This window comes from Engraulis encrasicolus, chromosome 14 (genome assembly GCF_034702125.1).
Source record: "Engraulis encrasicolus isolate BLACKSEA-1 chromosome 14, IST_EnEncr_1.0, whole genome shotgun sequence".
NCBI classification, from domain to species: Eukaryota; Metazoa; Chordata; class Actinopteri; order Clupeiformes; family Engraulidae; genus Engraulis; species Engraulis encrasicolus.
This window is the reverse complement of record NC_085870.1, coordinates 36,063,927-36,076,426: the sequence shown is the minus strand read 5'-3', so window position 1 is coordinate 36,076,426 and position 12,500 is coordinate 36,063,927. Positions and strand designations below refer to the sequence as shown.

The 12,500-nt window shown below is 45.4% G+C and overlaps 1 protein-coding gene across 1 annotated transcript in view; it reads right to left on the bottom strand.

The window, feature by feature from the left end:
• Positions 1 to 12,500, bottom strand: part of LOC134462518 (transmembrane protein 198-like) — a 36,369-nt gene that overhangs the window by 5,841 nt on the left and 18,028 nt on the right. The window contains exon 2 of the mRNA XM_063215588.1: positions 9,826 to 10,112. Coding sequence (XP_063071658.1) covers positions 9,826 to 9,979 — 154 coding nt within the window. The 5' untranslated portion in view covers positions 9,980 to 10,112. The remainder of the gene's footprint in view (positions 1 to 9,825; positions 10,113 to 12,500) is intronic.

Genomic DNA, 12,500 nt, shown 5'->3' with positions numbered 1-12,500 from the left:
AATTGAACTGCGTTTAAATGGCTTTTATGTATATTTTGATTGACTGATCATATTTTGAATATCTATGTATGAAAATATATTATGTTGAGCATGGAAAATTCAATTATACACTCAAGAAAAAAACAAAATATTGAAAGTTATAGTATTTTCATAATTACATATGAATAAACTAACACTCACTGAATGATTCTAAATATTACAAAAACAGAAGTAGGCCTATAATGATTACATGTTTGTTGTTTGGGTAGGAAAACACTATGATGCACATGTTGGATTAGTTATTTTTAGTCCTCACATTTGCAGGAATATAACTGTGTACAGTTGAGGCTAAAGCAATAGCATTTGCATCTTCCTCTGCAGTCAGTCTTGCATCCACATTTTGTCAGTTGCTGGAAGCTTTGACCAGAGAACTTTCCAGGCCTCACCATCTTTTTGGCGGAGGCACCTGTACCTCTTTCCAGAGGGCAGGAGACTGAACAGTTTGTGTGCAGTGTGACTCATGTTTTTGGTGATCATCAGTGCTTTTCGGGTGAGGCGGGTGGTGTAAATGTCCTGCAGGGAGGGGAGTGGCGCTCCAATGATCTTCTACGCTGTGTTCACAATGTGCTGGAGTGTCTTCCTGTTTTGCTCTGTGCAACCTCCTCCCCACACTGTGATGCAGCTGGTCAGGATGCTCTTGATGGTTTCTCTGTAGAATGCTGTCATGATGGAGGGTGTAGCACTTGTCTTCTTCAGTTTGCAAAAGAAGTAGAGGCGCTGTTGGGCTTTCTTCGCCAGTGATGATGTGTTTGTGGTCCAAGAGAGGTCGTCGCTGATGTGCACTCCAAGGAATTTTGTGCTGCTCACTCTCTCCACAACATCATCGTCGATGGTCCGTGGTAGCGGATGTTTTTGGCCCCTCTGAAAGTTGACAACAATCTTCTTGATCTTATTGACATTCAGCAGGACGTTGTTGTCCTTGCACCATCTGGCCAGCAAGTCTACTTCTTCTCTGGAGTGAGTCTCGTCACCCTTAGTGATGAGGCCCACCAGTGTTGTATCGTACGCAAACTTCATCTGATGGTTAGTGCTGTGGGTCGTTGTGCAGTCATGTGTCAGCAGCGTGAACAGCAGGGGGCTGAGCACAAAACCTTGCGGGGCCCCCATGCTCAGGGTCAGGGTGCTTGAGGTGTTGTTCCCGACACTTACTGCAGCTCAATGGATTTTTAGCAGACATCTTGTGTAATACGGTTAAAGGCCGAGGGGCTATCCTTTTACCACCCAACCATTCAAAATATCAAAGCACATTGAGATATGGGACACAACAAGGTTCAGTCATCTTCTGCCCTAGCCGGGCTCCGCCCTACTGGTGACGCAACGCCTTCGGCTCAGCTACACACAGTAGGGCCAGGAGCTTGCTCAATCCCGCTACAGCGGGATCTCCACCCACTTTGTCTGGAACCAATCAACTGAGCATTTCCAACCGTCCTGGGTTGAGGCGAGTTGGCAGTGACGTGGTTTAAGCAGAGACATTCTATTGGGCTAAGAAATGTTTGGTTTAAACTTCGGCACAACCCTCAACCAGTAACAAGCCGAGGGAGGCGGGTTAACCAGGCCATGGAAACAAAGTTTGTCCGGTATGGAAACGCTAATCGTTATAGTCCTAGTCAGACCAGAATCGCGGTACGTGATCTGAAGTCTATGAAAATCAGGCAACTTCTGCCCTACACCCAGCCCGATCGTTCATCCAGTGTCATTTAAGTCCCGTGCGATCTGTACACCATCCGGGTAACTGAAGCCCCGTTACCCTTGGCTCGGCTCTCCCGCACTGGCACATCCTGTCAATTCTAACTAAATTTCTAACTACGCTAACTACATTTCTAGTTAAGCTATATACAGGGTCTTATTAGGTAGCTTATGGGAGACTATACATACTAACAACTAAAGTGAGTATACTACTAAAAGAGTTAGTAAACTACAACTACAGCTATTGTACCACAATCCGACACTGAACCCCATGCTGAGTCTCACAGCAGTGATGTCACCAGTGTGCCCTGGTTGTGCTATAACATCACTCTAATACAGAATAATGTAAACAAAATATTTTTTAGGACATTGTATTCCAACAGTGATGGCAAGGTTAGTATGTATTATAGAATACCTGCTATCGTACAGCTGTATGTCATAAATATACATTTTCAGTCATGTAAGGGCTGCCATTTTGAAAAGTGGTGGCCATTTTGTGATGAAATATTGATACTATTTAGTTGTCCTGGTCAGAATTCATAGATTTTAATATTTCCATCACTCAGATGTCTTGATTACTTGGCATTCTAAGATGAAAACAGCTTTTTTCACCTTTAATGAGGCGGCCATCTTGAAAAATGGCCGCCATCTTGTTTTTTCACCTGGATAGCGACCTTTTCTGGGAGAGTAGGCCTTGGAGCACCTGTGTACCTGATTTGGTGCTTGCATCACCAAGTGAAAGATTCTGTGTGTGTGTGTGTGTGTGTGTGTGTGTGTGTGTGTGTGTGTGTGTGTGCGTGTGCGTGTGTAAGAACAGACAAAGAAAGGGTGAGAGCCAGGAAAAGTGTGAAAGAAGTGAGTTGTTGTCATGGAGAGGGGAAAAAAGACTAGGGGGAAACAAGAGGGCTTCAGCTGGACCCCTAAGCATTCCTTCCATTCGGAAGGCCAGGGTTAGAGGCGGTCCATCTTACAGAGATGGCCAGAGAGGCTGTGGGGCTGGGAGGGTGAGGAGGTAGAGAGGATAGAAAGAAACAAAGCACTGGTGAAAAGAGAGAGAAGAGAGAGAGAGAGAGAGGGAGAGGGTGAGGAGGACTGATGAAAAGAGAGAAGAAGTGTGTGTGTGTGTGTGTGTGTGTGTGTGTGTGTGTGTGTGTGTGTGTGTGTGTGTGTGTGTGTCTGTGTGCGTGCGTGCGTGCATGTGTGTGCTGCTTGATGGTAATTAAAGGGCCATTTTAACCTGACTTGTGAACCTCCACGGCCAAGGTGCGAATGACTTGAGTGGTGGCTGTGTGTTGTGTGCAGTGTGCTAACCCCTGCTCTAAAAGCCACATCACTCATCTGTCCATCTATTTGCTGATAAGCCTGATAAGGCCACTTCATCACTTCATCTGCTGTGTTTATGTGTATGGAGGAGTGGGAGTGGAACAGCTAAGCCAGGAGGACCCCCCACATTGAGTGAGTGGAACTGGTGCCGCTGCTGCTGCTGTTGCTCTCTATGCGTCAGCCGCTAGCTAGCTCATCAGGCAGCTGATTTACACTACATTATGACATCAGCCAGACGCAAACCAGGAACACACTGCACGTGGGGGAAAGAATGAGTAAGACAGGGGGGGGGAGAGAAATGGAGAGTGAGTAAGAGTGAGAGAGGGAGAGGGAGAGAAAGAGTGAGTAATATTGAGGTGTGACGCTTATGGGAGAGCCTGGTTTCGCAATGAATTATGAAAAGTAAGGGAAGGGAACACCCTAAGACATGCTTTCTTAATTGTTGCAAAATAAATGATTGAAAAACACAACAAACTGAACAACAAAATCAGTATGGAATCAGTACGGAACGTAAAAAAAGAACATAATTGAAGATAGTAAACGTTACATAACTAGGAGTGCCTAATGGGCTCAGGGGTGTTTAACTCCCACATCTGTTCGCGGGGGTGCCGAGTGCTGCAGACTGCTTACCTCACACAAACAAACCTTTAATCAACTTTTATTGGGTTAAGATGGTGGTAATGGGCTGCCTGTGTGTCACTGCAGCAAATGCTCTGTCTCTCGTATCGACTAAACGGCTCCTAATGGACTCCCCGTGGCCCTGCGCTTGGCTCTCCCCTGTCTGCACCTCCATTACCTAATAGTGCTGAAATCTAATTTGGCCAGGCATCACCTACAATCTACACTGTAAAACTAACACACGGCTCGTTTGAGACTAGGGCTCCATCTGCAATGTCCATCTGCAATTTGAGGCCCTACTGTGGCGCTAACGGTAGGGCACTCATCTACTACGCGGCCGACTTGGGTTGGATTCCGGCCCATTGCCGACCCTTTCTTGTCTCTCTTCCCCAACTTTCTTCCTGTCAGAACCTTCACTGTCCTGTCTCATATCAACAAAAATAAAGGCTTGAAAAGCCCCCAAAGATAGTTAAAATGTAGTTTGACTATTAGACATCACCAACAATCTACACTGTAAAACAAGCACTCTAAAAAGGTGTTGTTGTGGCTAAGGCTGGGGGAGCTTTATCGCTGATGTGTACTGAGCCTTTTACACAAGGAGCAAGGTGTGGCACCCAGTAGACATGCAGGTCCAGGGATGTTTTATTTGTTTTAGTTTATATAGGAGGTTGTGAAACAGACACATCGCTAACAAACAGTACATTGACGTTCAAAACATCCTTTGCCCCATGCAAAAATACAGAGTTAATGCAACACTTACAGAGTAGATTTCACATCTACTCGTGGTTCTCAACCTCAGCCCCCGTTAAGAAACACTATTCTAAATTGTATTTGGTTACAAAATAATCTTTAAGTGTTGAATTACTGTAACACTTTTTTTTTTACTGTGTACGCGAATTTGGGCTTGGATGAGCATATTACTGCTCTACTACTACATTGTGTATAAATATAGTTCATTAGGGACACATACTGTACTGTACTTTCTGGCCGTCTGCCAGGGGGGTTCGTGAGATGAGCCAAACACACGCACAGGCGTCCTCTAATTACTTTCGGGCTCCCAGTGGGGTTTGTGCATATGTCTGTGTGGTGATGGCTGTATATGTGGGACATGTCTGTGTGGTGATGGTTATATATGGGGGCAGATGTCTGTGGGGTGATATATGCCACGGTTTTCCATCTGACGTTGTACACTTCACTTGTTACTCGTTAGCGCTTTCTTGTGCATATTTTATAAATGTGTTTGAACTAAGGCAGTGCCATATTGAACTACAGATGGGATAAAAGACTCATAAAAGACTTTCTCATGGAGATATGAAACAAAAAAAGACTTCACCTAAGCATCTGCCTACATTAGAGAGATAAACAGATTTTGATGTGTCAGTTGGAGTTTCTTTACTCTTTATATCTCATAGATACACTTTTGTTTTACTTAATGTAAAAGGCTGTGAAACTATAAACCGTCCTACTAGTGTAGTCATAAATGGAGGTTCCGTGACCAACCTCTGGCAACAATGTTTTGATGATTGATTTGACCTCTATGGACCCTTTAGAAAAGATTTAGCCCCCATGTCCCTCGCAAAAATCCCGGGCTTTTTTGCTAGAGAGCCAAATTCAAAATGGCGTCCGACGGCATCTCTAAAAAATAACTTTTGATCTGAATGACCTAGAATCATGTATGAAGGCACTTTTTCATATGAGTCAACCATGAGGATTCCAAATCTGACATCATTTTGGTAATAAAACTTCGTTTTGACAGCGAAATTCAAGATGGCCGCCATCTAGAACCGTTATTTTCGACCTTTTTAGGCCGTCACCGCCCAAAATTATCATATTTGGACTGGGAACCTCCCAATTTGTGTGACTCCATTTCTCATGTAAAGATATTGAGAGAATAGCTGATCTACAAGCCCAGAATTTCTCACATTGGGAGGCGTAGTGGGCTTGTAGATGGGCTATTTTAACAATGTGTCTTTTTTAATAGGCTATTATTTGACAATTTGGCCGATATTTTAGCATTGTTTGATGATTACTTTGGATGCAGTGATGGTCTTTCACTTTGAGAGTCCTTACATCATGACCCCACCCCCCCCAAAACAGTGGGTCTTGACCACTTATCAAGTAGAAAAACCCTTCACGTTTCACATTTTCCAAGCATTCTTGCACAGAGAGGCCCGTTGAGGAACTCGAGGCAAGAGCTGCTGAAATGGAAGAAGTGATCAACTTGGTTGAAGACAGTCAGTTTGTGAAGCTCCCCCAGCTGCAAGAACACTGTGTTGTTGAGGAATGTGTGGTCTTATTCAACCCCAATAGCACATACAGGAAGACGCAGAAGAGCAAGCCCATCTCGAAGATCTCCCTCCCCCCTGTTTTGATTTAAGAATCCTATCTTGCTCTAATTGGCATAGGCATGATCTGGAGCAGGGTTTCCCAAACTGGGGTGTGTGCACCCCTAGGGGTGCGCGGCCTGCCTTAAGGGGGTGCGCGAGCTGAATAGAGCAATGGAGGATATGGTAGTTTTTTATCCAGTATTAATGAACATTAAGTAGTTTTTAATTGTATGGTGCATTGTATGCTGGAAGGGTCCATCTGAAATGTAGTTTAATTCCAAGGCTATTGGAAAAGAGAATTCCCCAAAAACGACTGTGCTTAATATGCAGTGAATGAGCAGTGAATCCATACTTGTGTGGCCATCAGCACACCAAAATATTCGCTGAGGGGGTGCGCGAACCACATTGAAATGTACAAGGGGGTGCGCAGGGAAAAAAGTTTGGGAACCCCTGATCTGGAGGATGGGAACTCCATCAGCAGAAGATTGGCAGACACAGGACGGCACCCTATACAAGTAGGTTGGGCTATGCCCAAAAGCTGTCATGCATCATCCTTGCCTTCTCATGCTCCCAGTATCATCGGTACCAATGATCCCTACGATACACTATACTTAACAAAAGAAGACGAACGAGACCTGCGCATACATGGTAATGCACATGCATACACATGAAATTGACAAGTTCCCATCTGCCAAGTCTTTCAAAAGGTTATTGTGTAGTGTCAAAAACAAGAAAAAGACTGCACCATTGAGCAGTCTGAAGCTCTTCACTGTTAATGATGGTCAATGACAGTCAGGTTGTAGTGGCCCTGTTGTTATTGATGCAGCTGATATACCGATGGCTAGGGCAGCTTCCTGGCATGCTAAGCATTAAGAGAGACAAAGAGACGGTCCTCTTCTGTGACCTTTTGACAGAAGAGATGGCAGACAGCCTGTAAAACAGTGTAGCTGCACAATGCCATGATGCCAACTCAAGGTTCTATGAAAAAGGAAAATCATCAGTGTATGAGCTCCCAGGGTCACCCCTATGTTGCCCGGGAGCTATGTTCCCCGAGTCCTATGTCCCCCCGCCACCGGGGAACTTAGAACCCTTTTTTCAAAAAGGGGTTCTATTCCTGCTGCTTCCAAGTAGACTGCTGCCGCATGACTAGCGAGGGTTGTTGTTAGAGTTACAGTTAGGGTTAGGCTGCCACTGTTCGCAAACTTGACATGAAATACGCATGGCAACCGTTCGTGCAAGAGATATGCATGTGAAGCATCCTGGGCCATACAATGCGGGGAACATGGGACCCTTTTGAGAAACAGGGTCCAGTAGTTCCTCAGTCCCATACAAAGACCGGGGAATACAGGACCCGGGGAAGCTATACGCTATACTCTCAACCATGTTTGAGTGGCGATGGGTGGTTCTTTAGTGTGGGGTGACACACTAGATACGGCAAGTAGTTGGGACAGAGTTGGCATAAGCTGTCTGCATATGGAGGGAGACAGATAAAATACTTTCTCTTCATGGTCTTCGACTTGGATGCACAGGCTTCAGCCATGGTGCTACCTTTCTTGTCTGCATAGATCATCTGTATCGTGAACACAAGCAGCTGTTGTGAGCAGAGAGTAACCGAGAGTTGCTGCCTTGCCACAGAGCTCTTTATCACCTTATCATGTACTGATGATTTTCCTTTTTCATAGAACCCTACAGGTAAGTTGGCATCACAGCCTGTAAAATAGTGTAGCTGCACAATGCAGTCTGCCATCTCTTGTCAGCAGGTCATGGAAGAGGACAGTCTCTTCGTTTCTCTTAATGCTTAGCATGCCAGGAAGCTGCCGTAGACATCGGTATCAGCTGCATCAATAACAACAGGGCCACTACAACCTGACTGTAATTGACCATCATAAACAGTGAAGAGCTTCAGACTGCTCAATGGTGTAGTCTTTTTCTTGTTTTTGACACTACACAATAACATTTTGAAAGACTTGGCAGATGGGAACTTGTCAATTTCATGTGTATGTATGTGCATTAGTTCAATAAAGACGCTTTTGCACACCTCTGTAGTTGGGCAGGTGCGTAGGATGTTATCCCAGCCGGGTTGTCAGTCAAGTGAAAAGAAATCCCGCACACTGTCCATTCCACCAACAAACTTTAATATAACGTTTCGGTCATCCGACCTTCTTCAGGTAAGTATGTATGTGCATTACCATGTATGCGCAGGTCCCGTTCGTCTTCTTTTGTTAAGTATGGTGTATCGTACTAGGGATCACTGGCACCGATGATACTGGGAGCATGAGAAGGCAAGGATGATGGATAACAGCTTTTGGGCATAGCCCAACCTACTTGTAACGGGTGCCGTCCTGTGCCTGCCAATCTTCTGCTGATGGAGTTCCCATCCTCCAGATCATGCCTATGTCAATTAGAGCAGAGTTTCTCAAAGTGGGGCGCAAGCCTTCCTGGGGGGGAAGCGCCAGCCAGAAGTGATTTTTACCCCACAAAAAGGGGGAGGGGCCACGGAGGCATCCAGACCCTCTGAGGGGCAAATGATGGGAAAAGTTTGAGAACGGCTGAATTAGAGCAAGATAGGATTCTTAAATCAAAACAGGGTGGAGGGAGATCTTCGAGATGAGCTTGCTCTTCTGCGTCTTCCTGTATGTGCCATTGGGGTTGAATAAGACCACACATTCATCAACAACACAGTGTTCTTGCAGCTGGGGGAGCTTCACAAACTGACTGTCTTCAACCAAGTTGATCACTGCTGTGAGCGCACTTCTTCAATTTCAGCAGCTCTTGCCTCGAGTTCCTCAACAGGCTTCTCTGTGCAAGAATGCTTGGGAAATGTGAAACGTGAAGGTCTTTTTTAACTAGATAAGTGGTTCTCAACCTGTGGGTCAAGACCCCCTGATTTGGGGGGTGGGGTCATAATGTAAGGACTCTCAAAGTAAAAGACCATCACTGCATCCAAAGTAATCATCAAACAATGCTAAAATACCTGCCAAATTGTCAAATAATAGCCTACAAAAAAGACACATTGTTAAAATAGCCCATCTACAAGCCCACTACGCCCCACAATGTGAGAAATTCTGGGCTTGTAGATCAGATATTCGCTCAATATCTTTACATGAGAAATGGAGTCACACAAATTGGGAGGTTCCCAGTCCAAATATGATAATTTTGGGCGATGACGGCCTAAAAAGGTCGAAAATAACGGTTCTAGATGGCGGCCATCTTGAATTTCGCTGTCAAAACGAAGTTTTATTACCAAAATGATGTCAGATTTGGAATCCTCATGGTTGGCTTGTATGAAAAAGTGCCATCATACATGATTCTAGGTCATCCAGATCAAAAGTTATTTTTTAGAGATGCCGCTGGACGCCATTTTGAATTTGGCTCTCTTGCAAAAAAGCCCGGGATTTTTGCGAGGGACATGGGGGCTAAATCTTTTCTAAAGGGTCCATAGAGGTCAAATCAATCATCAAAACATTGTTGCCAGAGGTTGGTCACGGAACCTCCATTTATGACTACACTATACTCCTGGCCTCAGTGAGGTATGTTTTGTTAAAAACATGTTTGCACAGTAAAAAGTTGAAATAACATTACACCATTTACCGTGTGTAGGTAAAAATGTGATTTCATATGTGTACATGTGGGAGTAGGAATGTGATTTCATGTCTGTAAGTTATATCATATAATATGTGATATCTGTTGCATGTGTTTGTCTACTTGTCCTCCATCAGGGACCTTGTTGGAAATAAGTATTTTTACGCTTTTACATGATGTAATCCCTTGGATACCCCTCTGTCTTCCTATATCCATAAATAAACTAAACCAAACCAAACCGAAAACCTACCGAAGAAGCAGTAGATGATGCCGAAGAGGCAGCACATGGAGCAGATGACAGCAGGGATGACCTCATAGTTCCTCTCGATCTCCAGGAGACAGGGGTTGCCAGGCAACTCTTCGGGCGTGGCCTCGTCTGACACGAGCCCCGACAGGTCGGCCATGTTGGGTGGGGCAGAGAGCTGCTGGGGGGCGTGGGGGGTGAGGCAGACGAGGAGAGAGGCAGGGGGGCTCCAGGGGAGTGGAGTGGAGGATACCCAGGGGGTTATCTTGGACTCATCGCAAAGGCTTCAGCACCTACCATTGAGGAGAGAGAGAGAGAGAGAGAGAGAGAGAGAGAGAGAGAGAGAGAGAGAGAGAGAGAGAGAGAGAGAGAGAGAGAGATGGAGAGAGGGAAAAGAAGAGTGATTACTTTTGCTGACTTTTTCTGTTGCATTACTCTAGGAACCGTTTCTATAAACATCACCAGTGGGTGATTCATCAGCTGGGCACGGCGTAGTGTTCACTGCCATGTTGTGGTATGTCTCTGGCTGGGGCCTGCCAGTGACTCCAAACCACCTCGGCTGCAGTGCGCGGCATCGCGTGAGCTCCAAGTTCAATCCTCAGACAAAACACAACACACAGCCTCTACGAGTTCGCTCAGTATGAGAAGTTCACTAATGGAAAACTCAAAATCCATAAGAAGCCGTGCATTTTTTGCAGATGGTGAAATTGGAGATTTTCCTGGATGATCTTTTTGTTGTTGCACAACCTGACTATTAAATAGTGTGTGTGCAACGCTGCAGTGCTCACAGTCTCACATAGACACTCATGGGCTCTCTAATGGACAGGACCTATAGAACCTATGGATTTTCTCGAGCGCTACACTCAAGCACTCAACACAACAACAGGTATAATTGCACACTCTGCTCACATGTCACAGGATCCATACCAGAATAATCACAATAGCAGGAAGCTTTTGTGCTGGATGAGAGCCGAACGAGCTTCAGAAGAACCTTCGTCTTTATTACCAGGGCCGCACCGTCATCATCCCCACACCAAAGATTTTGCTCCACACAAATGAAGAGCAAAACAAAGGACCTGGTAATTACTGAAGTGGTGGTGTGTCCCGATCACAATGGAGGAAGCAAGAAAAAGAAGCCAAAGACAAATGAAAAAAAAAAAAGATTCTCCCGATTTACAGTACGTACAGTGCTGTACACAACGTAACGAGAGATGCTTTTTCAGATGGCACGCAGCCATGCCATGCCGAGCTGGTTTTTGCCTCCCACGGTGATGAGAGGTTTGCTGTGTGTGTGTTTGTGTGTGTGCGTGTGTGTGTGTGTATGTGTGTGTGTGTGTGTGTGTGTGCGTTTGTGTGTGTGCGTGTGCGTTTGTGTGCGTGTGTCTCTCCAGGCGTGTCTTTGCGGCACTTCAAAGCGTCTGTGGCAGCATGTGGTCCTCCATGACCCCGCCACCCTCTAGTCTTCCACCATCCTCACTCCCCCAGCCCCTCAGTGGCCGACGGCGGTGTGAAACCTGCCAGCCAACTGCCACATTTTCTCCCCTAAGAGGTTGTTCAGGTGTCTGGGGTGTGTTTGTCCAACAGCTCACACTTCAAAAACACACACACCATGTGTGTGTGTGTGTGTGTGTGTGTGTGTGTGTGTGTGTGTGTGTGTGTGTGTGTGTGTGTGTGTGTGTGTGTGTGTGTGTGTGTGTGTGTGTGTGTGTGTGTGTGAGAGAGTGTGTACAGTCTTGCCTGTGCATCACATGTAGGTGTGCAGCATAGTACAATACACTCCACTGTACTAAACTGCACTGCCCAGCACTGCAGGCTGTGCTGGAAAATATAACCACCACATCAGCTAGACTCTTCTGGCCCACCGAGAGAACACGTGGACCTGCTAAAGGAAACATATTTTCAGGAAGAAGCGTGTTGAAAGAAAAAAAAAGAGAGAAACCCACCCCTCCAACCCCCACCCCAAAACAAAACATACAGTAAAAAAACATGGTGCCATGGTAACCAGGGGGAAAACACGGTGTCGTCTCCTAGGCTGACCTAGAGTAACAGGAACATATGGAACGCATGGGTCTTGGTGCACAGGAAAAACAACATCAAAAAGGTATTAGGACCTGTCAAGGTTGGTAGATGAGGCCACATATCCATTTTCAGAGCCATTCCTCTTCCCAAATTTCCATTGAAAAATAATACTGTTATTGGAAAGGCTGTTGGACTTTTTTCTTCCTGAATGGCGCTACACGAACTAAGCAAACTTTCCTTCAGCCAAGACACCTATAGTGTAAACATTTTAAATACCCTTTCCTTCCAAATGTGCTTTTTTAAAAAGCCAATCACTAGTATTTTACACTTCAAAGAGCATAGCCAGGTGGAGCCAGCTGTTTATCACTGAAGCCCAGGTCCTTTCCTGCTGTTTGTTTGGAATACTGTTTTTGCATTCCTGCCTCGCTCCATAAACAACTCTACACTCACAACAAACAGAGTGTGAATTCAACACTTAGAAAGTAGTCCGGGACCACATACACCCAAGAAGATGTTAACTTCCCTCTGTAATTGTTGAAATGACACTGCAAAATGTATGGTGTACACTAAAAATAGTGCACACACACACACACACACACACACACACACACACACACACACACACACACACACACACACACACACACACACACACACACACA